At 40.8% G+C, this 26,980-nt stretch overlaps 1 protein-coding gene across 1 annotated transcript in view; it reads left to right on the top strand.

Annotated features, from left to right (window-relative positions):
* ERP44 (endoplasmic reticulum protein 44) overlaps positions 1-26,980 on the top strand; it is an 82,924-nt gene that overhangs the window by 29,488 nt on the left and 26,456 nt on the right. Inside the window, exons 4-8 of the mRNA XM_075560232.1 lie at positions 4,460-4,575; positions 17,550-17,734; positions 18,686-18,801; positions 21,522-21,579; positions 23,318-23,434. Of these exons, the coding sequence (XP_075416347.1) occupies positions 4,460-4,575; positions 17,550-17,734; positions 18,686-18,801; positions 21,522-21,579; positions 23,318-23,434 (592 nt within the window). The remainder of the gene's footprint in view (positions 1-4,459; positions 4,576-17,549; positions 17,735-18,685; positions 18,802-21,521; positions 21,580-23,317; positions 23,435-26,980) is intronic.

The following is a 26,980-nucleotide window of genomic DNA, read 5'->3' as shown; positions in this document are numbered from 1 at the left end:
AAGTAAGGCTAATCCTCAAATAAAACCGTGTAATTTAGTAAGAGGTGACTATCACTAATTCTCCCACATCTATATTGAAAGCAGGAAATAAAAATTCATATGACAAAAACTATTTCTATAAAACTTTATGAATCTGTATTTTTTCCTGACTGAGGAAGTAGAATAGGGTTTAGGGGTGAGGATGTGGGTATGACAAGTTTCAAAGGAAAAATACGATGGATAGATTTAAATTATGTCATCAACTCACTTTTCTGGGAAACATTTGCGTTTCATCCCTTAGCTGAATCAGATGCTGTTTTCAGTATTCTTACTGTACCCATTTCTGTGTCTTGACGCTTTGTTGTGTTTTTTTATCTTATTTGTTTATATCCTAGCAATGAAGCTTTGAGGACAGAAATAAATGGATTACTCTGGATCTCAGCATTTGAAGAGACTTGATAAATAGATGTTCAGTGATGTGTCACAGAGATAGGAGGACGGGTGCTTCAGCTGGAGAGAAGTTTCAGACACTCGTGCAAGCTTCATTCTTGACAGGCTGCATCTTATTTGACCCTGTTACATTTACTAACTGATAGCTGCCACCGCTGTTTCAGGCCACAGCCACGCAATGGCCCTGCATTCACCCTCCTAGTTTGTCTTCTGTGCCTCTGGCCTAGAATGGGAGCCAGAGTAGCCTTTCCTAGGTCCAAGTTAGCTTAGTTTACACCCCATCTTTAAACCTTTAAGTAGTTTTCTATTACCTCTAGGGTAGGATTCAAATCTCTTACCTTGACCTAGAAGGCCCCCGCTAGCCTGCGCTCTTCTTTATAGCTATATTTCTGTGTCTCTTGCTCTTTCCCTTCCCACAGCCTGCTCCAGTTTTATTTCTTTCAATTCCTGTAGAATTCTATACTTTTTATCCCCCCTGTCTTTATTCATAATAATTCTGCTACCTGGATGGGTCATTGTTGCCTCACCTGTGTCCTACTCTAGTCTGAGGTCAGATGCTTCTTTAGCTTAGTTACCTTCCTTGACCAGTTGCCCACTTCTTTGTCCAGTCACATTAGAGCTGGAAACTCCTTTGATCCCACCCACCTGATAGTTATGCAGCCCTAGCATTTCTATGCGGGGCTTTAGTGGCCAGCGCCACACTCCACTGTTAGCTTTGTGAAAGGTTCCCGAGTCTGTGTGGTTCACAATTAAACTCTAAGCGCTTTACATAATACTTGACAATTAAGTACATAATAAGTATTGATTGAATGCGTGATTGTGTGTATGGTACAGATATTTAAAGAATGTAAATAAGAACTTGAGAGGCTTCAGAAATTTGTGGGAAAATTAGACTAAAAAGATAATGGATGTTTTCCATTAACTTTTTGAGGTTCCCTTATAAAATGTGTAAGAAAGGTAGTGTTTACAGGTAAATTAGGATTGCTCAGATAAAGTAATACCCGTAAAATTTGGTAGAAGATTATGTAGTTTAATCTTAATACTTCAAAAGTAAGAAACTGAAATGTAGGGATAAAGTAGTTTGACAAGATATGACATATTAAAATAGAATGTGGTTTTCTTGATTACGGGATTTTGGGTGGTGTAAGGGAGAGAATTAAACATGCTACCATCCTTATTGCACAAACTAGACTGGAAGTCTGGAACGATTGAAGCTATCTGAGAAAGTATCCAGCGAATACCACATGTTCGTGGGTTAGCGCTCTGATTAGCTGTAGGCTCTAGTTTTGCGTTTGGAGCCTTACAGCCTAGATGCTGGATGCCCTCGGAAAGTGTGGATATGGTGGAGTTTAAGGAAGAATTCTCTTTTGGAGCTGCCTGAAAATAATACTAACCTTCAGAGTATAATAAACCACAGCCAACCAAAAGCCCCAACTCAGTGCTCTCATGTCGATGCTAACTCATAGTGACAGGGTAGAGCTGTTTCTCTTGAGTTTCCGAGACTGATTCTTTGAGAGTAGCCTGCCCTGTCTTTCTCCCACAGAGCAGCTGGCGGTTTTGAAATACTGACCTTGCTGTTTGTTAGCAGCCCAACACATAACCACTGTGCCGTCGGGGCTCCAGTAAACCGTGGCAGATCTTTACGAATGCAGTTATGTGCCAGATCCTTTACAAATATTGCTTCTAATGCTCAGAACTAGCCTGCAGGTAGTTTCCATTTTAGATTGAAGAAAGTGGACTTGAAAAAGGTCCCATGAGGAATAAGTGGTGGAACAGGGATTTTAACTTGGTATGTGTGACTCCAGGGAACCCTGAGAGTCCAGGGGTTAATGGATTAATGGGCCAGCTGTTGCATCGAAGGAAGGTGGGACAGTCATGGTTTCAGGTCAGGACTGTCGCCCTGGAAACCTATGGGCAGATCTGCTCTAACAGGTCTCTGGGAGTCAGTCTCTCTTGAGTGCGTTTTGGTACGTCCTTATGAGGAAGTACCCGCCAAGCATTTCTGCACCGACTTAGTTGAATTTTGAAGGTCTATGCAAGCACTGGATTGGATTTGGGGCTCAGATGGTCCTTTTTATTTTTTTAATGAGATCCATTTCTGTAATTTCAGTTTTATAAATGTAACACTTTCATATGTGCAGGTGAAGGAACAGTAGTGTTGGAATTGAACATCTTCCCTTTCACCCTTTGGTACTTAAATGGCTCCTATTTTACACTGGAACTTATGCTTAAGTGCTTTGCTGCGCAGCAAACCTGACAATTCCGAGACATGTCCTTCTGTGTACTTTCAACTAACCTTTAAGCCAGGAGCCAGTTCCCTGGATCTCCACTGTGCCACGTCTTACTTCTTCAGTCACTCCCCTCTCCCTTCCCTTGGTTCTCCTGTATCCTCTTGCAGCCCCCACACCCTGTGATCCTAGCCTCTGCAGTTTCTCCATTCTGTCAGATTATTTATTTAATAGACATCTATTGAGTGCTTATTAGATTATATAGTCAAATAAGCCACGATCCCTGATGTCCACAGACCCCACCCACCTATCCCAGATGGGAGAGATTTAAGAATGCTAAAAGAGGAAAGAGCCACTTGAAAGCAAGAGATTGAAGATACAGATTGTGTCTCCTTGATATATTCTAGGACATCTCCTTAGGAAGTCAGGTGAGTGGGTTAGAAGAGCTATCTATAATAAATAGGGAGGAGCTGTAAAATTTGCATTCTTTTTTTAAAACATTTTATTAGGGGCTCATACAACTCTTATCACAATCCATACATATACATACATCAATTGTATAAAGCACATCCGCACATTCCCTGCCCCAATCATTCTCAAAGCATTTGCTCTCCACTTAAGCCCTCTGCATCAGGTCCTCTTTTTTTTTCCCCCTCCTTCCCCGCTCCCTCCTCCCCCATGTGCCCTTGGTAATTTATACATTGTTATTTTGCCATATCTTGCCCTATCCGGAGTCTCCCTTACCCGCCTTCTCTGCCGTCCATCTCCCATGGTGGAGGTCACATGCGGATCCCTGTAATCAGTTCCCCCTTTCCAACCTGGAAAGTTTACATTCTTTCATAGGCTTTATAGCATCTTTATTAGATTAGAAAATGTATGGCCCTAACTAACCACATGTAGATGAAAGAGTTCAAAGTCTTCATTTAAATAAACTTCCTGGAGGAAAGGGGCTCTGAAAGCAGTAGTGGCATTTCCAGTGTGTTTGTTTGTTATTAAGTACTCAGTATCCTTCTCGTGTGTGAAAATGACTATTCTAACCTGGCTGATGGTGTTTGATTCAGATTCTCCCCCCCCCCTTTTTATCAGTAGGCCCCATACAGGACCCACAGCTTATGTTGTGAAGTAGTTGGGACTAGGCACAATTAGAAATGGCAAGTTTCTGGAATATTGTGAGGCTTATCTCTCCCTCTTTTTAAAGTTAACAGAATAAAGAGAAAGAAAAAAAGAACTGGGAAATATTGGCAAGGAAGTTTTATTTAAGAATTTGAAAATATTTTCTCTTGAACATAGTACATATAGACATAAATGGCCATTTTCAAACGGATGAATTTGGAAGGGGGACTAGCTCATTATATTCTTCTAACGTAAGTTATTTATTTATCTAGAATTTGATGGAACTAACCAGGTTAAGTGTCTTATATTTGTAATGAACTTACCATTTGAATGATTGTATATACAGTGGTCTGAAAATATGGTGGTTTCTTTTCTAAATGCTGAGGTCTCAGGAGATACAAGTCTAATGTCCAGGGCTTAGTTCAGATTTGTTCCTTGGCCTCTGAGAGATCCTTAACAGTGTAATTTTTTTTAATGTGAAAAAGCAAAAATCTACGAATTATATATTGTCTTTTAATTGACTTGAGCTATGCTGAAATGTCTTCCTCTCCATCAGAATCTATGATTAAATTAAGTCTGCAATCATCGCACAAAGTTGTTTAATGCATAGATGCTAAATATAAGTCGATGATAATGGAAGTGTCACAATTACTGCTTCACTGCTAATCAGTATCCTCCTCTGTGTGTAGGTGTCGTTTCAGCCAGATGTTGCATCCAATTTTTGAGGAAGCTTCCAATGTCATTAAGGAGGAATACCCAAATGCCAATCAAGTAGTGTTTGCCAGAGTGGATTGTGATCAGCACTGTAAGTACTTCCGTAGGAAGGCTAGCAGGCACTGTCTCATCCTCACCTCACACACCTGCACATGCTTTTTTGTTTTTTAATGATCCACTTTCAGTGGAGAGCAAACCAAGGCGTTCCGTGACCTTGGTTAAGTTGTTAATATGTAATCTTTGTGAACTTGCAACACTGCTTTGCATTTTGCCCATGTGAAAGTTTTGTTTTTCTTTTTTTCTAGATATATTCTGGGCAATAAATCATACCTAGTAATGTTTCTACCAAAGCAAATATCAAAACTGATAAAAATTGAAACGTAGTCTCAGAAGAAAAAAATAACTTCTATTATTCTTCAAAAATCATACAGAAATGTCTTTTTGTGCTTTAGCTATTTAAAAGTTTCTCCCAAGAATGGCCTAGATGATCTTTGCGTTTGGGTTACTAATTATAGTCATTGAGATAAGTTTTTTTTTAGTCCACAAAGAAAACGTAGGTTCTAAAGATCCCAGGCTTAGTGGTCTGATGGAGACTGGTGAACCCCTGAGACTGTGGCCCTTAGTCACCTTTCAAGTCTGGAGCTGATCACCTTGAAGTTGTTGTTAGGTGCTGTTGATTGACCTCTCGCTCACAGTGATCCTGTGGACAATAGAACAAAACACTGCCTGGTCCTGTGCCATCCCCCACTTGTTAGGTTTGACCCCCCAAAAAGGAAATACAAACTCTAGTAAGGCAGGCCCTCTCACAATCCTCCTGCATGTGCCCAAGAACAAAGTTCAAAAGGTTGTAAAGAAAGAAGGCATGTCAGCAGAAAATCCTGGAGAAAGTGGAATAAGTGATGTCACATTGAGGAGATAGCAGTGAGTGAGAGGACACAAATTGTGCATGAATTCTTGAGTGGAAAACTGATGGTCTACCCTGTAATCCTTCACCCAACTCACACAAAATGTTCAATAAGAAACAATTTACGTTGAACTTAAATCCAACTTCTTGGATTTTGCTAATTCCATGGAAACATTCTGTAAAAGAGCTTCATGAATTTCCGTATACTTAAACAGACTTCTCTCGCCTCTTTCATAGGGAAAAGAAGGGCGATTCATTCTCTTTGGTGCTTGTAGTTCATTGGGCAGAGCGTGTTTATTTTTTACATGCTTGGTTGTAAGTGTTTTAGAAAATGCATGTTCAAGCCACCTATTAATCTCTGTGTTCCAAGGATGTGCATTAAAAACATTTTTATTGAGTTACTGATAAATTGGTCTGAACATTGAAACTCTCATTCTGCCAGTGTCCTGTCCTTTGCGTATAACCTGTTAATTAGAGTCTGTGTGTGTGTGTGAGAGACAGACAGACAGACTTCATTTGACTGACAAGAGCTGAGAAATAAAGTGGCTTAAGTCAACGCCACACAGCTTAATTTCTAGTCAAGCCAGAGCTAGAATCCAGATTGCCTGACCCAAATGCCTGTACAGACCTATTTACTTTTCTTCTTTCAAATTCAGGAAGTATTTTGGGATTTACCCCATACGGCTTTGTTCTAGGCAGAAATCACTAAGGGCAGAGCATCTCAGTGGTGTACAAGGTGTATTCTTGCACTTGTGTCTGCTGAGGGTCAAAGCTCATTAAGGACAAAGTTCACAAATGAGCAATAAGATGGTCAGTACAGGCATTTCTACACTGCTTTTGGGGTTTTTCCTCCCACCTTTCATCCAGAGAACATGTCTTAGGTGTGGGTTCTCACTGAATCTTTCTATTCTGCCTGTATTGACTAGGCATTGTAGATTAGACAGCAGGCCTTATTTTCAATGAATTTGGACCCTCAAATGTGAATTAATACTCTCAAGCCTAAAGTCGTTGGGAAGAAAATTGAACTGTAAACATCTTTTATTCTGTAATTTAAGCAGGTTAATTTACTTTGAGATTAGCCATTGCCAATCTTTTTATTTGCTTGTTTTCAGGAGCAAATAGCCACATATATATATTTTAATTAAAAATTCATTTTATTGGGGACTCTTGGAACTCTTGTTACCGTCCGTACATTGACTGCATCAGGTGAATTTGTCCATATGCTGCCGTCCGTACATTGACTGCATCAGGTGAATTTGTCCATATGCCGCCTTCTTTCTCTTCTAGACACTTACTTTCTATTGAGCACTGGTGTCCGGTCCTCGTTTTTCCCTCCCCTCCCCACAGCCCCTTGACACATTATAAGTTGTTGTTCTTTTCATCTCTCACACCGACGGCTGTCCCCCTTCCCCCATGTTTTCCGATGTTCGTCCCCCTGGAGAGGGCTGTGTGGTTATGTGTCCTCATTGCGATCAGTCCCCCTTGCTCCCTTTAAATAGCCATAGTGGAAATGCCTTCTGGTCCCACCGAAAGAACTGCAAAGCTAGTTGCTAGTCATGAAAGTTAAATCTAAGCCATTGTATATTATCTCTGAATATTTCTTCCCTTCTGTGTAATTTTGTACTTTTAAAAAATGACATTATGAAACCTTTGATTTTATTTGTTCAAACTCCTTCTCCCCGCCCCCCGCCCACAAATTGTCAGCAGACAGCTCGTCCGCACTTTTGATAACCTCTATGTGCAAGTCAGTGTTGACCTGTCTGAAAGGATCCTTTGACTCTAACCTGGAAAGACATACCTGTGGGGCAGATTGTTGTTTGGTAGGGTTTGGTGTGGAGAGTTTTGTTGGTTTTCTGTAAGGAAAGAGCTGCATTGCAGAGCCTATGCTCATTGTGTCCGTTTCCACACGTGCAAGGACGCGGCACTGATGGTGCAGCCGTCTCTGCTGTCTTTCTTCAAACCATACTCATGCCGTCCTTTCACCCCAGGTAATTGCCAGTAATCCAGTTTCTGCATAGTGTGACAAAATCCCCAGGTGATTCTCATGTACATTCCACTGTGTAACAAATTCTTCTTAAAGTACAGATCCTAGTATAACATTTAAACAGGATCTTGTTAAAATGTGGATTCTGATTCAGTATAACTGGCGTAGAAATGCAAATTCTCAGCAGGGTGTGGTTGAGCCATAATAAACCCCTGTGAAGGTGTAGTTTCCAAGACTGCCAATCCTTATGGAAGCCAGCTGCCACGTTTTTCTCTTGCTTTAGCTGGTGGCTTTTAATTACCAACCTTTACCCTAGGACTCAGCCACTGCACCACAGGACTCCTTATCCGGTGGGTAGCAAAGGTTTAATAATGGCAACTTACTATTTTCCAGAGTGTCCATATCTACTCATCTGCCGGGATTTTTTTTTGTAGTTATCTCCTCATAGCATTTCACTTTTTTCTCCTGATTCTTCTATATTCGTATTCACGTTGTCTGTCTTAATTTCCTAAAGAATGTATTTTTGCCAGCTAAGTGTCGTCTGTGTTCCTAACAAGACCAGCGTGATCTCAGGATGGAGAAAGCACCCTGCCCACATAAGCTCATTCTTCTTAACCTTCTGTCTGGATATGTGCTAGTCATTTCTCCAGGACACTAGCCTGCCTGCTTTCCTTCTGATTCACCGCTTCACCCAGACCAGTTATATTTTTCGATGCCCTACTGTAAAGTTTGTGTTGTGGGCCCCAGTGGTGCAGAATCACCAGCTGCTCTGTGGGAGGAAGATGAGGCTTTCTACTCCCTTCACAGTTACAGTCTAGAAACCCACAGGCAGAGTTCTCGTCTGTCTTGTAAGGCTGCTATGATTCAAAATGGACTTGATGGCAGTAGGGAGTTTTGAATGGTACAGATTATGCACGCTCCCTCTCCCTACATTCCCTAACAGGAGGAGAAAAAGGGGAAGGAAGTCAGAATGATAGAAAGGGAATCTAGAGACAGGACCTTGAATAATAGCTTCCCCCGCCCCCCAGGCCATTGATAGTCTTGTAGCTGTAGAACAACAGGGGTCCTCAGTCATGCAAGAGGAGTGGGGTATTTTGAGTATCAGTTTTGCCAAAGATCTGACAATCACCTCCTTAGCATCTCCCATCTGAGGGTCCATCAAAGGAAACTCAGCATCTTTGGTGAAGATGTATTTATTGTAGACTATTATAGAAAATGATAAAAGTATACCTACTGTACATATTTTTGGTACATGTATTTATCATGTATGTTGAGCATTAAGAATTTCATTTATGATTTTGGCCTGTGGAGACAATTGAGCAGAAGCAGCAACAATAGTAATAATATTAATAATGATGATAACATGTAAGCTCTGTAAGAGCAAAGAATTTGTCCCTTTACCCTTCTGTGCAGAAGTTTGGGTAGAAGAACTGTATTAAGAAATTTCTCTCCCCCACAGCTATGATTAAAGAGGGTTAACCTTCCTGTTTCTAGTGTTTTCTTTTTTTAAATCATTTTATTGGGGGCTTGTGCAGCTCTTATAATCCATACATATATCCATTGTGTCAAGAACATCTGTACATATGTTGCCATCATCATTTTCAAAACATTTGCTTTCTGCCTGAGCCCTTGGTATCAGTTCCTCATTTTCCTCCTGCATGAATCCTTGATAATTTATACATATTTTTTCATGTCTTACACCAACCATTGTCTCCCTCCACCCACTTTTCTGTTGTCGATCCCCCTGGGAGGGGCCATATGTCAATCATTGCAATACCCTCCCCTCTCCCTGACTCTCCTAGTATCGCTAGTACCATTATTTATCTGTCCTGGATTCCCTGTGTTGTGAGCTCTTATCTGTACCAGTGTACATGTTCTGATCTAGCCATATTTGTCAGGTAGAACTGGGGTCGTGATAATAGTGGGGCGGGGAGGAAACCTTAAAGGACTAGAGGAAAGTTGTGCTTCTGATCAGGAGCAAACAAAGAGGGAAGGAGAGAGAGTGGAGCACATCCTGGCCCACCAAGCTCTGAGGACAATATTCCGGCTCAGAGAGGACCACAGGGCTGGCCCCACCATGAGACATGATGTCTCTCGCTGACCTATAGTGTTATGGTGGACAGTGCTAGGGACATGGTGCAGGAGATGTGCCCAATCCAACCCCAACGCACTGGGCAATAAACTAAGGGCGTGCAGCAGAACAGCAGGGGGTGCAAAGCAATGAAGTCCCTGAGGAATGCCAAAAGGTGGGCTTTGGGGCCAGGGTGTGGCACCCCAGTGGATTCAACTGGAAAACACTCATAAAGGTCAATGGACAGACCTGAAACTGTTCAAGGATTTTCTTTTTTTACTGTTGGGCATTTTATTTTAGTTGTTTTGGGTTTTTTTGTTTTCTTTATTAGGTTTCGATTTGCTTTGTTTTTGCGTGTACTATTTTCTCTACATGTCTATCAGAACAAGATAGGTAGGATGAGCAATCCAGTGGAGAGAACACGGGAGAGGGGGGATGGGGAAAGGAGGAGGGTGCCAACAAACCCAGAGACAAAGGAAGAACAAATGGAGAGTGAGGAGGGCATAGGATGCTTGTGGTGGGGCTTGTTCACGGGCAATGAAGCCAAGAGGAATTACTGAAACCTGAACAAAAGCCAAACATGATAGTGGGACAGGAGGAAAGTAAAAGGAAATAAAAGAAAGAACTGGGAGACAAAGGACATTTAGAGGTTTAATATAGGCGTGTATATATGTAAATACATTTATATATAATTATAGGGGACTAGATCTATGTACATATGTTTATTTATAAAGTATTACTGAGCGCATGGACATTGGGCCCCCACTCAAGTACTCCCTCAATGCAAGAACACTTTGTTCTAATAATCTGGCATTCTGTGATGCTCACCTTCCCTGACAAGATCACTGAAGACAAATGGGTGCATAAGCAAATGTGAAGAAAGCTGATGGTGCCTGGCTATCAAAAGATATAGCATTTGGGGTCTTAAAGGCTTGAAGCTAAACCAACAGCCACCTAGCTGAGTAGCAACAAAGCCCAGATGGAAGATGCACACCAGCCTGTGTTATCATGAGTTGTCAGTAGGATCAGTTAACAGGCATCAGAGACCCAGAGCAAAACAAAAGTCATATTTATGTGAGTGAGGGGGAGGGCAGAGTGGAGACCCAAAGCCAATCAGTAGTCAGTTGGACATCCCCTGTTAGAAGGGCCACAAGGAAGAGACGAGCCGGTCAGGGTGCAGTATAGGACCGATGAAACATACAACTTTCCTCTAGTGCTTTCCTTGAAGCTGCGGATACCCTACTTCTCAGGTGCTGATGCCGGCACTTTCCTTTTGGACTACCGCTTATCTCAGCTGAAACATGCCCCTCCTCATTGCGGCAACTGTTACTCAGAGTCAGCGAGCTCTGAACCAGAGTAAAATAGTGATGATTCAGTTATAAACAGTCCTAGTTGTTTGTTTGTTTATAGGAATGTTATTTATTTATTTTTTAATTAATTTTTTGTATACTTTTATTGGGGGCTCTTGCATCTCTCATCACAATCCATACATTCTAATGTGTCAAGCACATTTGCACATATGCCGCTGTCATCCTTTTCAAAGCCTTCTCTTCCCACTTGAGCCCTGATATCGGCTCCCCACTTCTTCCCCTTCCCTCCCCCGCTTGCCCTCCCTCACAAACCCTTTGTAATTTATAGATTATATTTTCCATATCTTACATCATCCTCCGTCCCCCTCACCCACTTTTCTGTTATTCATCCCCCTGGGGGCAGGGCTCTAGGTTGATCCTTGTGATCGATTTCCCCTTTCTCCCCCCACCCTCCTCTAATCCTCCTGGTATCTCTACTCTTCTTGTTGGCCCTGAGGGATATATCTGTCCTGGATTCCCTGTGTTGCAGGCTCTTATCTGTAGCAGTGTGCATGCTCTGGTCTAATCAGATGTGTAAGGTAGAATTGAGGTCATGATACTGTGTGTGCGTGGGGGGGGAGGAAGCATTAAAGAACTAGAGGAAAGGTTTGTTTTTCATTGGTTCTATACTGCACCCTGACTGGCTCATTTCATCTCTTCCCTGAGACCCTTCTGTGAGGGGATATCCAATTGTCTACAGATGAGCATTGGGTCTCCCTTCAGTGCCCCCCCCTTCCATGGAGGGTGGGTAATTCACCTTGGTTATGGTTTTTCTCTGGGTCTTAGATGCCTGATACTTGATCCCTTCGACACCTCATGATCACACAGACTAGTGTGCTTCTTCCATGTGGGCTTTGTTTCTTATGAGGTTTATTTTGTTTTTAATTTCAACAGAAATGCAATAAAAATGTGCCTTAATTCACTGTAGACGTTGATCACTTATCCTGTCTGATTTTCTTTACATCCTCTTACTTTGGGACGCAAGGCGGTAGAATGTGTCACTTTGCCTGGTGTTCTTGCTTCCTTAGAAGGCACTATCAATCTGCCCCTAATAAGACCGGGCTCTCTGCTGACCTCCGGTGGCCTTAAGCTGTATGACACCCAATAAGATGCAGTCATAAATAGATTGCTTGGTCACTGCTGAACTTTCAGACCTACTCTCAGACTTCTACTAGCTGAACTTTCAGATTTCTACTAGTATTTTTAGGAAAGTACTTTGCAGTTGTACTCAGTTTAGCTAATACATGCCCCAAATACCAACAATCCTCTTACCTGTCTGCCCTCCGATGCAACCTGAACATCCTTATTGGGCATTGGGAAACCTTTTAAAGAGCTGTTCATAAGCACTGCGTTAAGAAAAAGAACACGATATGACAAAATAATAATTTATAAATTATCAAGTGTTCATGAGGGAGGGGGGAGCAGGGAGGGAGGGGGAAAATGATGAGTTGATTCCAGGGGCTTACATGGAGAGCAGATGTTTTGAGAATGATAAGGGTAACGAATGTTCAAATGTGCTTTATACAATTGATGTATGTATGGATTGTGATAAGACTTGTATGAGCCCTAATAAGATGATTAAAAAGAAAAAGAACATGAAACTATAAAGTGAAGAATACATGCATGGAGAATGGATTTTGGATGAACAGCTTCAGCCTGATTCCAGAAATACCTTCTAGGAGCTGTTTGTAATTTTTTGTTTAGGGTTTTCTTTGGTTCTATGTGGGTTTAGTGTTGCTTTGGGGGTTTCCCCACACAGTAGCGTTGTGATTTGGGAATACAACAAAGAGCTTAGTCTACTGTGACCATTGTCCTGGAGCAAGAACACTTCAGACCTTTCAGTCAATTTCAGCTGACTCTGATACTGTCCAGCCTGGATGATGGTAGCAGGCTGGGAGGATGCTGAGGCAAGGGCATGAGGCAGTTCCCTCCTTTGGAACCTGGCTGGCTTCGGTGAGGCCTGCAGTCAGGCAGAATCATCTCAAGGAAAAGTGACCATTGAAGGAGGAAGACATACTAACTTTCAGGCAGCAAGTTGTTAACTTCTGAAATTTGCAATTTCTTTTATTCCCCCTTTGTGGAACTTTTAAAACGTTTGTTATAGTTTGGGTAAATGTTTACAGAACAAAGTAATTTCCCATTCAACGATTTACATACATTTTGTTGGAATACTTTAGTTGTAACTTCTCGGACAACTGTGTTAACCTTTAATTCAGGACTTCTGAATAATTCATTCCAGTGTGACCTTCCTGTTGGAAGCTTTTATTTCCATCCCAGATATACTGAATCAGAACCTGCATTTTATCAAGATCCCAGATAGACTGAATGAGAATGTTCATTTTAATAGGATCCCAGATACACCGGATCCAAATCTACAGTAGAGTAGAAATGGGATTCTGATCCTGTTCTGTGGAGTGGAGTCAAACCTGAATGAAAGTGTTTAAAGCCCAGAGTTGATGCATCCAGTTAGAACAAAACCAAATACCTTTATTAAACCCTTGATAATTTTCTTTTTTATGTTGTCACATGTCACATTGTAATGATCTTTTTATGACTAAAGCTCATAAAAAGTCACCTTTATGTCAGGTTATTGATTAATGTAGATTTTTAAGGGTTTTCTCCATAATAATTAAAGGCCACGTCATTGTACAATATACCTACTGCCATTTTTTATTGGAGAATGAAGAGGACAAGTGCTACTCTTTAGATGTCAGTGAGCTGCTTTTTAGAGATACCATACCCAGAGCTGAATGCCCCGAGGGCTGTGATACTACGGACCCTGCACTCCCAGGCCGCCTTGTTGGCGTGTGTATGTGCCTTTAGTTATGTTGAAGAAATGTATTGGCTCTTTTGTTGGGAGATTTCATTGAATGTGTTTTTGGCAGCTAATGAGATGACCATGCAGTTCTTCTGTATTATTTATGCAGTGAATTATATTGATTGGTTTTCTAATGTTAAACCACCATTGCGTACCTGGTGTCAGTCCCAGGTGGTCATGACATACTGTTTTTTTAATATGCTGTTGAATTTTAATGGCTAAAATTTGATTGAGAATTTTAATGACTATTGGCTTTAATGACAGGCTTATATTGGCTTAATAGAATGAAGCCAGGAGTCCTTTTCTGTGTTCTGAAATAGTTTTGAGTAAAAATGACATTCTTCTCTGAATGTTTGGTAGAATTCTCTACTAAAGTCATGTGGGCCAGGACTTATTTTTCTTGGGAGTTTTTTAAACAACCTGTTCAGGTTCTTGTGTTGGTATGGGCTTGCTCAAATTTTCAACCTCAGGTAGGTAAGCAGTATTCTTTAAATTTGTCCATTTTATCTAGATTTTCAAATTTGTTGGCGTATAACTTTTCAAAATATTCTAATATGCTCTTTTCCCCCCTCATTTGGCCTCTTTTGTAATATCACCCGACTTATTTCTTAATTTGGTTATTTGTGTCTTCTCACGCCTTTTCTTTTTCCTTTTGTCTAGTGACATAATATATATGTTATATTTTTGATTCCTTCAAAGAACCAACTTCTGATCTTACTGATTTTTTCCTAGTTTTTCTATTTTGTTTCATTTATTTCTGTTGTAATTTTAATTCTTTCTTTATGGTGAGTGGACTTCTCTTGCTGCTCTTTCTGTGTTGGTGTGAGTTGCGGGGGGTAGGTGTTGGGTTACGCCCTTGCTTGTCCTGACGCGGGCTCCTGCTGGTACAGATGGCCTCAGAGCACTGCTGTGCTGTGCACCCAAGGTGCTGGTGTCATCTGTAACCTCAGGGTCACCACAGAATATGCTTTACACTGGCCGCCTGGGTACCTTTCATAGGTGGACGCCTGTCTTAACCCTCTTATTTTTTATGCTTGTCCTTTTTATTGATTAATCACTCTATATAGTTTGCATATTAATCATTTGCTTCCAGTATATGTCACAGATATCTTTTTCCCAGTTTGTCTTACAGCTTCATGACATTTAATATTCACGTACTCACTAGCCATTACATTGTCAAATTTTGGCAAATGTCTTATTGTGTGTTTGATGCTGATCCACATGGAGAGTATCTCCACAAGTAGACATTATGGCCTGGGCACTGAAAGGCCATAGGATTTTTTTCCCATTTTTCTAGCTCAGCACCCCAAGTTTCCTGTGCTTCCTGTGCTTCCTTAACCTCTCAGTAAATCCTTAGCAGCCACTTCGTAAATTCATGCTTCCTGTTTGGTGGTCCTTCAGACTTCAGTCCATAGCCTGGGGGGGGGGGGGGGAAGGGGAGGGGAGGGGACACAGATTATAAAAAGCTCCCTCTGCTGATCTAAATGTGTAAAAACCGGAAGTCTAATTTCCAGAAGATATTAAATCTATAGGAAAGAAAATGGTCAGTAATCACTTCCCCCCTAGGCAGTTTTCTTCCATTTCTGGAACTTCAGCTCATTTAATCTGCATTACTTTGATAACCTCTGACATCTCTCACAATGTGTTATGCTTTTTATTGGTGTTTCCTGGTTTTGGCTCCAGGAGCAATGGATTTCTGCTACCTAGTGTGTCCTACCTGGAAGTGGGTTTTCTGTAGTCATGAATGTAAATAGTGATATTTTTATTTCCTCCTTTCTAGTGTACACACACACACACACAAAATTTGTTTTTCTTCTTTTGTTACCTGAGTGAGTCATACTTTTGACTCACTGACAGTAGGTAATGTAAGTATTAGACCTGTTTCACACTGACCAAACTCCAGTCCAGTGCTGAGTATAATTGATGATACCAGCCACCTTTCATTTCATGTTTTATATCAGCAGAAAACTTATAGTATTTCACTGTCAATTTACTTGGTATTCATTTATTTGGATATCACTGCTCTTCATATAAGTTGTTTTGCTGGATCGAATGGCCATTGCCTGTTCAGTAAGAGTTAACACACTGTTATGCAAACAGAGAATTTCCACAGCCCAGTAGTGTAAGTACTCCAGTTTTGTTCATGAGGTATGTAGATCTGTAATTTTCTTAAAATGTCTTTTCCCACAAAAAAACCCCCAAACTGCCATTTCTTGTTTTGGTATTAGAATAATGCTGGCCTCGTGGAATGACTTGGGAAGTGTTCGCGTCTCTTCGGTTTTCTGGGAAAAGGTTGAGTGGAAGTGGTATTATTTCTGTCTTAAGTATTTGATAGAACTTAGCAGTGGACCTATCAGTAGACAGATTAAAATCATTGTTTTGTAAAAGGAGAACATAATCGTGAATTCATGGTAAAACTTTCTGAAAAGTGCTTTTCACTTAAAATCCTTCATTTTGCCTTTGCATTTTTTGTGTGATAATGAAAATATTTCTTCTTAAGGACATTGACATAATTACCTGTTGCTTCTACCGTGTGTGTGTGTGTAATTTCAAAATAGCAGTGTCAGTCTTTAACAAAATAACCATAAGCTGACCAAATGTAATGTATGGTTTCTGTATGTGTGTTTTCATCTAGAATTTGTCGTCATTTAGGATGGTCAATTAAAATATTATCTTAATAAAAACTTCCCCATGTTAAACTTACTTGAAATTGCTCTGCCTTGGACGACTAGTTTCATGGATGCTGCTGCTGGTAGGTGCTGTTGAATCCAGTCTGACCCACAGCGAGCCTATGCACTGCTGAATCTGATAGGTGCCTGCATTTTAATTTCGTCATCTGATGTTTTAGTTATTATGTGCTCAGTACACACATAACAAAAACAACTGGGATTTGAACTTTTTGAAACTACTCCTAGTTTAGTGTTTTAAAGGTCTACTCTGTTGGAACTGTGGCGAGATAGCCCACGGAAAGCTATTTTAGTCCTTGTTTTAAGGCATGACTGAGGTCCTCTTCATTGAAGAATTCTGTGCACCTTTTGTCAGGTGCATACATCAGACTCACATTCTTTTAGTTTTTCCAGAGCCCGGGAGCCTTATTTTTGCCTCTTAAAAATAACACCAGAAAAATGCAAGGCTCTTCCCCATTCCAATCAAGTCTGTATGTCAGTGATTATTAAGAAATTAGATGAACATATATTTTGATTTGCATTACTATTTTGGGACTATAAACACTAATTTTAAAGAAGAATGGTGCATTTTAAAGATCTTTGCTGTAAGAAAATATATCCCTAAGTCATAATGCAGGAGTTTTTGGGGTTTTTTGCTCTATACTGCTGAATTTGTTTTTTTATGTATCATCTTAAACAAAATGTACTTAGTTGGGCTTACCAATTCTTTGACTAGTAAAGAATCTAATGTTAGTTTTCAGTATTTGAGAGTGATTTTCACTTCATTTCATTTTCCTTTATTAAAGGCTCCAGGATATCCTCCTACTTAGTACTTGTCAAGTGACGTTAGTGATTTTAAGAATTGGATTTTTAGATACACTAATTCCTGCCTGGAATGTATCTGTATTAAAAGTTGCAAAGATGTATCTAAGACTTTCCAAACCAAGCATTTGCTTGATCTCATTTAATCCTTTAAACAACCTGGTATGGTAGAAATTATTACCCATCTATAACAGGTAAGACACAGGGCAACATTTAAGGACTTTACCACAGTTCACACAGTCAGGAAGTAGTGCATTTGAGATTGAAAACCAAACCTTCTGTGTCCAGAGCCAGGCTTCTGACCCTTTCTAAACACAAGTCATAATTAATTTTTTCTCTATCACTGGAAAAGATATACTGACCACAAAGCATTTACTGATTAATTGTAAGATTTCTGAGTATTAGATAATGAGCTAAACTGTGTTTGTATGTTTGTTTTTAATCCTTCCAGCTGACATTGCCCAGAGATACAGGATAAGCAAATACCCGACCCTCAAATTGTTTCGTAACGGGATGATGATGAAGCGCGAGTACCGCGGGCAGCGGTCAGTGAAAGCGCTTGCGGACTACATCAGGCAGCAGAAGAGCGACCCGGTCCAAGAACTCCACAGCCTGGACGAGATCGCTGCTATTGATGTGAGCGCCTCACTTCCGTTCCTTCCATCCAGTGAACATTGCCTGTTTCACTAAAGTCGGCAGATGCTTAGGCAAACCTAGAATTTGGACCGTCTCTTACACTGCATTGCATTAAATTTTATATGCTTATTCAGTAAATTGAATTTTTCTTGCATTAGTTCCCAAGGAAATGATCATTTTTACTCACTTTCTGAATAAAATGTAGATCGTACATTAACAGTATGTAAGTAATTTGGACCGAAGACAAAAGGAAGCCTAAATTATAAAGAAGTTGAAGTTCAGGTCAAGCATAGAGGCCCAGTTTCCTCCTTTTCCTTAGTGAAGGCCCTAAGGCTATCGGTTGCAATCACGTCCTTAATGTCTCTCTCTACGGGCTTCCTCCCAAACCACCTGCGGCAAGCTCCCTGTGTTACCTGGGTCTCAGTCCTCTAAAATAGCCTTTCTTATTCGTAAGCTTAACAAGCCTTTTTATTTGTAAACTAAGTAGTGGTGTAAAAAAAATAACTAACACAGAACTCATTGATTCAGATTGTCACTAATTTGATTGTACCCTACTTACAAGCTCCTTGATCAGCAGGTTACTGCTTCATGGATGCCGTCAGAAGACACAAGCTCCTAGGTCAGAGACAAAGGTCTTTATGATTCGTATCACAAGTCACCTTATTTAGAAAAAGATTCACTAATTAATCATCTCGTTTCTTAATGTTGTAAAGTAAAATGTTTGGAGGAAATATGAATAATTCTATCTGTAGTTAAGATTGTCTGTAGCTAGATGGATTCTTTACTGTTTTTAGAATAGGTGTTAAAAAGCCAAATGAGCATTGATCGTCTGATTTCATGTGGGGGTTAACAGTAGCTGAAGCTGCTTAGGTACCCAAAAGGGGGTAAATGAAAAAGCATGTTCATAGGACTATGCATGTTTGCAAAAAAATTACATGCTTTATGTTACAGCGCAACAAAATAAATATCATTGGATATTTTGAGCAAAAGGATTCGAGCAACTATAAAGTTTTTGAAAGAGTAGCAAGTATTTTGCACGATGATTGTGCCTTCTTTGCTGCGTTCGGGTAAGTGTTTCAGCCGAGAATATGTTAGTAGACTGTTTGGCCGCCACTGTTAAATTCATGTTTTAGTTGGTTATTTGCTGAATATGACTCTCAAAGATGATATTATTCCTCTAAAACTTACTATGGTCTCTTATAGAGGATCTTAAAGTCTGTTTATTTTCTTTTCGACATCCTATCCTAAGAAGCACTCATTAAGCATCAGATTTCTAACTTCAAGCTAGAGGTTCAGACTGATCAGCTACTGCACAGGGGGAAGTTGAGACTATCTGCCACGTCCATAAAGAGTTACCGTCTCGGGAGCCCTCTAGAGGGGATCTAGAAGCCAGAATCTACTAGTTTTTACGTCATAATTCAGCCTGTGGGTCATAAGAAAAGCATGGACAAGTTAGCAGTGAACTCTTTCATGCTTCCGTACACTGCATTTGCTAACTCCCGTGGCAGGTGCAGTCCAAGCTGTGGGCTTCCCGCCTCTCTCTCATTCCATAGCACGAGATTATTCTTCACATCCATCTCTATCTCCCCCACTACTTCTTCCATCCTGCTCACCTCCAAAGAACAGGTCTTTCCAAGGGTAACCCTTTGGCGGCATCTGTGTGACTGTCCCCCAAGCTCCTCTAGGACTTTCCATCAGTTGCCCCTTCTGACCCTTTTCATGAACCGCTTTTCTTATCTAAAACATCCATTTCCCCTCCCTTTTCTCTCTAGCTCTTCAACTATAATCTCCTATCTTCTCATTCCAAATTTTTTTCAGAGATTAGTTTATGTGTGGTACCTTGCTTTGCTCAAGTTTAATCCGTAAACTACTCTAACCCCTAGAGGCTGACTTTCATGTTCATCAGTCTAATCAGTCACAGTGACTTTTTAATTGCAAGAATCAGTGTCCTCTTCTCTGTGAATCCTCTTCAGGGTCTCTGAGGACGTACGGACTTCTCCCTCTGTCACCACGCTTGCTTCCCGTCCAGTCTGCCTGGTTTACTCCTTCTGCCCACTTGTCTGCCTTTGATTAGTTCCTATTTTTATATCCTCTCTCAAAATGAATCATTCTTGTTGTCCTGACCTGACCGTCTCTTCTCATTGGAGATTATCCCCCTGCCATATAGTCTCTCCCTTTTCATTGACCTGTTACTGCTGGCTCAGTAGTCATAGCTGTCCTGAGTACAGCACACCCTCTCTGCGCTGTGACGTTAAGCCTGTATTCCTGCTGCAGTGCTTCTGTGGATCGCCTGTGTGTTTCACTGGGGACATTATTGATGTAGAGTGTAAACAGTAGGGGAAGATCCCCCCTTGCAGTTCACATCTTTGCTCTGCAGCCAGGCCGGCCATTTGGGCAGTTCCCTAGAGCCCACAAGCACACTTCCCCAGCTGAACCTTTGCCCTACTCTTCCCTCCCTCTGGAAGTGGTTCTCTCGGCTCTCTCACCTTGTGTAAAGTAGTACCACCACCTCCCACTTGCCCTTCTTTATCCTCCTATCTAGCTTCGACTGAAGAATATGAAGCACTTTTTACTACCCTGAATAAATATATCCACATGTTTCTGGCTCTATCTCCACCAAAAGATAAGCCCCGTTCGCTCTGTCAAGTTTTGCTTTGGTGTATAATCAGTGCCAAGACTATACCTGGAACAAAGAAAGTACATAGTAGGTAGTTATTTGGGGTTAATCAATCACTAAATTAACTAATGGAGCATAATCTTTCTTTCTGTCATCAGTCTAGGTTAACACTTCCTTCCCCATCTCCTAAACTACTCTAGTCAGAAAGTGGAAATAAATCAAGAGTTCAATTGACCCAAAAATAATTCGGAGAAAGAGTTACCTGTTTGGCTCAGAATTTGTTGTATAATTCACTCACCAAATATTTACTGAGCACGTATTATATGTCACATACTGTGCTAGGTGCACAGTAAACAATGAAAGAAAAAGGCGCGTGCGTGTGCATGTGTGTGCATATGCACACACGCGCCTTTATTAACTCATTTCCCTTCCATCTGACCAGCTCAATGACCTTGATTGCCAGTTTCTTGGAAAACAGTCTAGGGTCAAAACCAGTTTTTCGGTGTATAAACAGCCAGCCAAACTTAGAAAATACTGAATTACAAAAGTCACAAACTAAAATTTCTTTTAAAAAGTCTGTATAGTAGAAAAGAGCTCGAAACACAGGGAATCCAGGACAGATAATGCCCTCAGGACCAACACTGAGAGGAGCGATACTAGAGGGTAGGGGAAGGTGAAGGGCGAAAGGGGGAGCCGATCACAATGATCAGCATATAACCCCCTTCCAGGGGGTTGGACAACAGAAAAGTAATTGAAGGGAGTCAGCGGTCAGTGTAAGACATGAGAAAAGTACTCATTTATAAATTAGTGAGGGTTTGTCGGGGGAGGGGGTGAAATGAGCTGATACCAAGGGTTCAAGTAGAAAGAAAATGTTTTGAAAAGGATGATGGCAACACATGTACAAATGTGCTTGACACACTGCATGGGTTTATGGATTGTGATAAGAACTGTGGAAGCCCCCAATCAAATGACTTTTTTAAAGTTTGTGTGGTATTAGGCTTTTAAATTATATGTATGTTTTTTTTTAGTATGCATAGTCTTGTAAGCAGGAGAGATGAAGACTGGTCAAGCATGCATTTCAAGTCTCTAGAATTTGTCATTGCAAAATGCCTAATCAAATATGCCACTATTGTGTATAAAAATAATTCCTACTTTCTCTCTTCCTACTAGCTCTGTTTCAAAACCAGAAAGATACAGTGGAGACAATATAATTTACAAACCGTCATTGGTAAGTTGCTATTTCCCAGTATGTAATTCAACATGTAATTTAAGTAAGTGTACATTAAATATATGTACAAATATTTTATACATGTTAATGTCCACAGGGTCATAAAACGTTTGGGATAGGCTGCCCAGCATCATCTGTTTTAGTCCAAACTTTTCAAAATAAAGGGACACAGAAATGGTTAGGTTTGTGCCAGAGTTGATCCTAGAGATCCTTTGGCCCCCAGCCTTTTCTATTTCTCTATTTTGCATTCAGTCTGGAGCCTGAATTTACAAACAAACAAACAAACAAATGCTTCACTCCTACCTGTAGTATACTGGCCCAACTCCCAAATCTTTTGAGATATGAATTTACTTGGTGAGTACATGCCAGATAGTATGGAACAGGTAGCTTGTTTGCAAATCCTTGGAATAAGAAGTTAATGTGTTTACTTTTCAAAGCCCACACCCAAGAGGCAGAATTACAGTTTGTCATCCTAACTTGACCTACAGATGTGTGTGTGTCATTATCCTTTTTCATGCCCATGGAAAGATAAATGTATAGATTTCAATTCATACTTTTCATTTTAATATTTTATAGTTTGTAGACACATTGAATGTTTAATTTTTATGTAGTTAAAAGTATCTGAGTTGTTTTTATTTTTTTCTCCCCATTTACCGAATATACTCCAGTATGAGCTGACCTGAATATCAGCTGAGGCACCTAATTTTACCACAAAAGCTGCATTAAAAATGTGCTGGAAAACTCGGCTTATACACGAGTATCCATGGGATTTATTTTTGCTTAGAAAACCCTGTCCCTGTTCTGCATCCAGTGCATCTCATTAGTAGCAGCTTACATATAGCATCGTCTCTTATTGTTGGGGCTGTAGAGTCATTTTGACTCAGTGACCCCATGTGACAGCAGAGAGTAGAACTGCCCCATGGAGTTTTCTAGGCTGTAATCTAGCAGAGGCAAAGCAATTCCTGTCACCACCCCGCCTGTTACTAAGGAAGTAACTGAAGCGTAGAGACGCGAAGGTCTTGTCTAGTTTCCTGAGCTGAATGTGCAACCTAACTCAGGAAAGTAGACAAGGCCTGCGCTTCAGTTACTTCCTTAGTAACAGGCGGGGCGGTGACGGGAATTGCTTTTGCCTCATAGTCATGCTGGGGGATTAAATGAAGCCAACTTGTAAAATGCTTGCAAGAACGCTTGCGCACAGTAAGTGCTGGGTGGTAATTATTATTTTTTTATTATTGTTTCGTACTTTGAGTATGGAAACACTTTAGGTAAAATTAATAGATGTGCTTTATGTTTATATGCATTTTTTGAGGCTTTTCCACTGGAATTCTCCAAATTTTCCAACTCTTAAGGAATAGCTTGGTCATTCAATTGAATAATTCTTTCCACACCGTCTGCCTGTCTTTGGTGGAAGTGCCAGTAAACAGTTCATTGACCTAAATCCACAAAAAGCAAAAGGCTTAGATATCTTAGATTGGATACTCAGGGACCTGATACACACAGACTTAACAACTTTCCACTTGCTCTAGCCCTTTTTCTCAGAAATCTAAAGTTCCGTGTTTTGTATGCCTTTTGCCTTCTGAGATTCTCTGGGTCCATAGATGAATTTATGGATTTTTAAAAATTTAAATCATTTTATAGGGGGCTTGTACAACTCTTATCGCAATCCATACAAAGATGTATTTTTTTTAACACAGATTACATTTGTTGATTTAAAAAAAAATTTCTGTTTTTGTAACAGCTTTCTGCTCCAGATATGGTTTACTTGGGATCTATGACAAATTTTGACCTGACTTTCAATTGGATTCAAGATAAATGTGTTCCTCTTGTCCGAGAAATAACATTTGAAAATGGAGAGGTATGGTGTTGCTGTTTTTTTAATAGTTGCTGTTATTTTGAATTGTGAACTTTGAGAAGAGTAAGCTTCCTCCATGCTTCCGTTTTAGCAAACATATTAGTTATAAAATTCATGTCGTGAACTTTACTCTACCTTCACTGTTTGTGTATTACCAATGACCCCACTGCATTGCTCCAGAATCCACTGCTATGCTCGTAGTAGGAAGAGTGGTTTTCCGCAGCCAGGAGACCGAGTGTGAAGTGCCTCTCAGGTGCTTGGGATACCCCTCCTTGCCGGAGGACGGACCCTTGTGTTAGAGCAGAGCTTTGCCACCATCGTTACAAGTTAGTTATACAGAGAGGCATTCTTTCCCATCGATCCTAAATGAAAGAAACTGTTCTCATTTTGGTTGAAATAATGAAACCAGTCACTGAAGATCACAGAAATAACTTCAGTCATTCCATGCACCTGAAATAAAGCCCCACAAAAACCCCCAAAATTGGAGGAGCTAGGTCTGCGATGTCCCTCTGTTCTCTCTGTGCGGCATTTGAAACATTGCTTTCCTTGCCTTGATGCCAGGGTTCCGCCCTTTCATTGTAAGACCCATGGTCTAGGAATGCGATTTAAAAATCACAACTTCTTATTGTATGAAACACAATTTTAAAGATGTCTTGTATGTGTATACGCTTCAAAGAATTTTAAGTGTACCGTTCAAAAAATTATCACAGAATAAACACACCCCTTCACTACCTAGCTAGGAGTTGGACAATATTTTCTAGAAGGGCCCAGAAAGTAAATAGTTTAGTTCATACAGTCTATAACAACTGCTCAACTGTAAAGTTGTAGCTCAAAAGCAGTCTTACGCTTTATTTAAACAAAGGAGGCTAGCTGCCTTTTAAAAACTTCTACTTATGGACACCTTCAATTTTCATGTGTTATGAAATATTATTATTTTAAAAATACTTTTCAACCATTTAAAAACAAACATACAAGCCATTCTTAGCCTGTGGATCCTAGGAAACCAGGCAGCAGACCAGATGTGACCCTCAGGCTGCCATGTGCCAACCCCTGCCCTCCTTCCCAGTCCTTACCCCATTCACCACCCTCATTGCTACTATGCTGATTTTCAATAGAACTTGCCACTGTTTGCCTTTTTTTCAATTTAATCATTTTATTGGGGGCTCGTATAACTCTTATCACAGTCCATCCATCCATCCATTCTTGTGTCAAGCACATTTGTACATATGTTGCCATCATCATTCTCAAAACATTTGCCTTCTACTTGAGCCCTTGGGATCCACTCCTCATTTCCCCTCCCTCCTGCCCAGTTTGCCTGTTTGTAAAGCTACAAGTGAGCCACAATTATTCTTGTCTGGCTCCTCTCACTGGCATGATGCCGCAGTTCATTCATTTTTATGATGAATGTGATTCTGCTCTGTAATTATGCTACAGTGTACCTTTACTACTCTCCATGGATAGTCTGATTGCTTCCCATTTTTACTATTATGGGTAATGCTGTTATAAGCATTTTGTGTCTCTTAGTGAATACATGTATGCATTTCTGGTGGGCATTTATGTGAGGGGCTTCAAAAAGTTCATGGAACATTTCCATTATCTTTTAACTCCATATGCACATGAACTTCTGAAGCCCTGTTGAACCTGCGTGGAACTTCTGTTAGATATATTCAGCACTCGTAGTTGATCCCAAACAGTTCGCCAAAGTGGCAGCTCCAGTTTCCATTCCCTCAGTACGTGAAAGGCCATTGATTCACATCCTACCAACACGGGCTATCTTTGACCATTAAAGTTGTTACCCGTCTTAGTGTATGTGGCAGATCAGAGACTAAAGCACTTGAGTATGACCTGAAGGGTTGGCTGTTTGAAGCCACCAGTGGCGTCCTGGGAGACACAGGTGGTGACCTGCTTCTGGGAAGACTGCAGCCTTGGCAACCGTAGGAAGCACTGCTAGTCTGCCTGGAAGGTCACTAGGAACTAGCACCAACTCACTGGCACTCGGTTTGGCTTTGCTTTTAGTGTATGTTTGTGTTAGAATCTTGTTGTTTTAATTTACATTTCAGTGATGATTAATGAGATTAGGTATTTGGATATCTTCTTTTATGAAGTATTGTTCATACCTGCCTATTTTTTCTACTGTGGTTGTGTGTTGCTTTCCTTTTTGACAGTAGACGTTCCTTATGTATTTTAGAAAAGAACCTTTTTTTCAGTTACATGGGTTGGGTACATCTTTGCCCACGTTGACTTGCTTTTTTCTCTTATTCAGTTTGAATTTAATTTTTTATTTTAAAGATAAATCTGGTACCTGCGTATTCAGCTTAAGAAAGAAATGTTTCCTGTCCCGAGGCAGTGGTTCTTGCAAGGGACCATTTTGCTCCCCAGGGAACATTAGTCAGTGTTTGGAAATTTTTAGTTACCACAGCTGGGTGGGAGGGGGTGGGGGTGGGCAATGCTCTTTGCACCTAGTAGCTAGCTGGCTGAGGTGCCACTGCACACGTCCTACAAAGCACAAGGCAGCAACAGAGCATTAGCTAGCCCAAGATGTCATCAGGTCTACTTTTGAGAAATCCTGCACCAAGGACATTGAGATTTAATTTTCTCGGCCTAAGTGATGATTGTTAAGTGCCATGTAGTTAGTTCCAACTTACAGTGACCCTCTGGCCAGCAGAATGAAACGCTGCCTGGTCCTGCACCATCCTCACGATCATTGCTGTTCTTGAGCAAACCTTCGCCACAGCTGCTCTGTCATTCCATCTCATTGAGGTTGGCAGTCTGAATCCAGAGGGCCAGTCTAAAGAGAAAGCCTTCTGTCGGCACTGGGGGGAGCTTTTCATTCCATCTTCACGTCCTTTGAAAGCTGGGTGTCGTGGTGTCGATCTTCCCTAGTTCTAGCAGCTTGTTCAGCACCGGGACCCGATTCTAAAGTACTTACTCTGCTCTGGGTTCTTCTTTCTTGGCAGTGCTGTGGTCCCTTACTCTCTGCTTACTTCTTTCTCATTTTATCTCTGACAATATAAGAGGTGATTTCAGCCACACTAGGGGACTCTTACATTGGATCAGGGCTGTGACATGAGTAAATGCGTTGCATCCCACTCAAATCCTCTTACAACAGATCGGCTTATCATCTCACACATAATGGAGAATGAGCACATCATTACATAACTGCCAAATTACATAATTTCATAACTGCCAAACCATTGTCAATTATGACCCAGTAAGTTGGAACATACAAGTGGCCATTATGAGCAAGTCTGAATGCCTTCTTTGTCACTGGGTTGAGGTGTGTTTGTTTCTTGGTTTGTACCTCATAGCGTTTCCAATTTAGAGGCTTCCCTAGCTCAAGAATACACAGGCCCGAAAGAAACCCAAGGAAACTCGGTGTGATACGTACGGTTCCTCAGGTCCTGAAGTCCCGAGTTGCTCTGCTGCCTTCTCTCCACATCTCAAAGTCTCGTGTGTTTTACAGAGTGTTCAGGATTTTTATCTGTGCTTCACAAGTGGAATGGGGAACAAGCATCTATTCCCCTTCCTAGAAGCAGAAATCTGGGCCAA

Source organism: Tenrec ecaudatus, chromosome 10 (genome assembly GCF_050624435.1).
Source record: "Tenrec ecaudatus isolate mTenEca1 chromosome 10, mTenEca1.hap1, whole genome shotgun sequence".
Classification (NCBI taxonomy): domain Eukaryota; kingdom Metazoa; phylum Chordata; class Mammalia; order Afrosoricida; family Tenrecidae; genus Tenrec; species Tenrec ecaudatus.
This window is presented reverse-complemented; position numbering and strand designations above follow the sequence as displayed.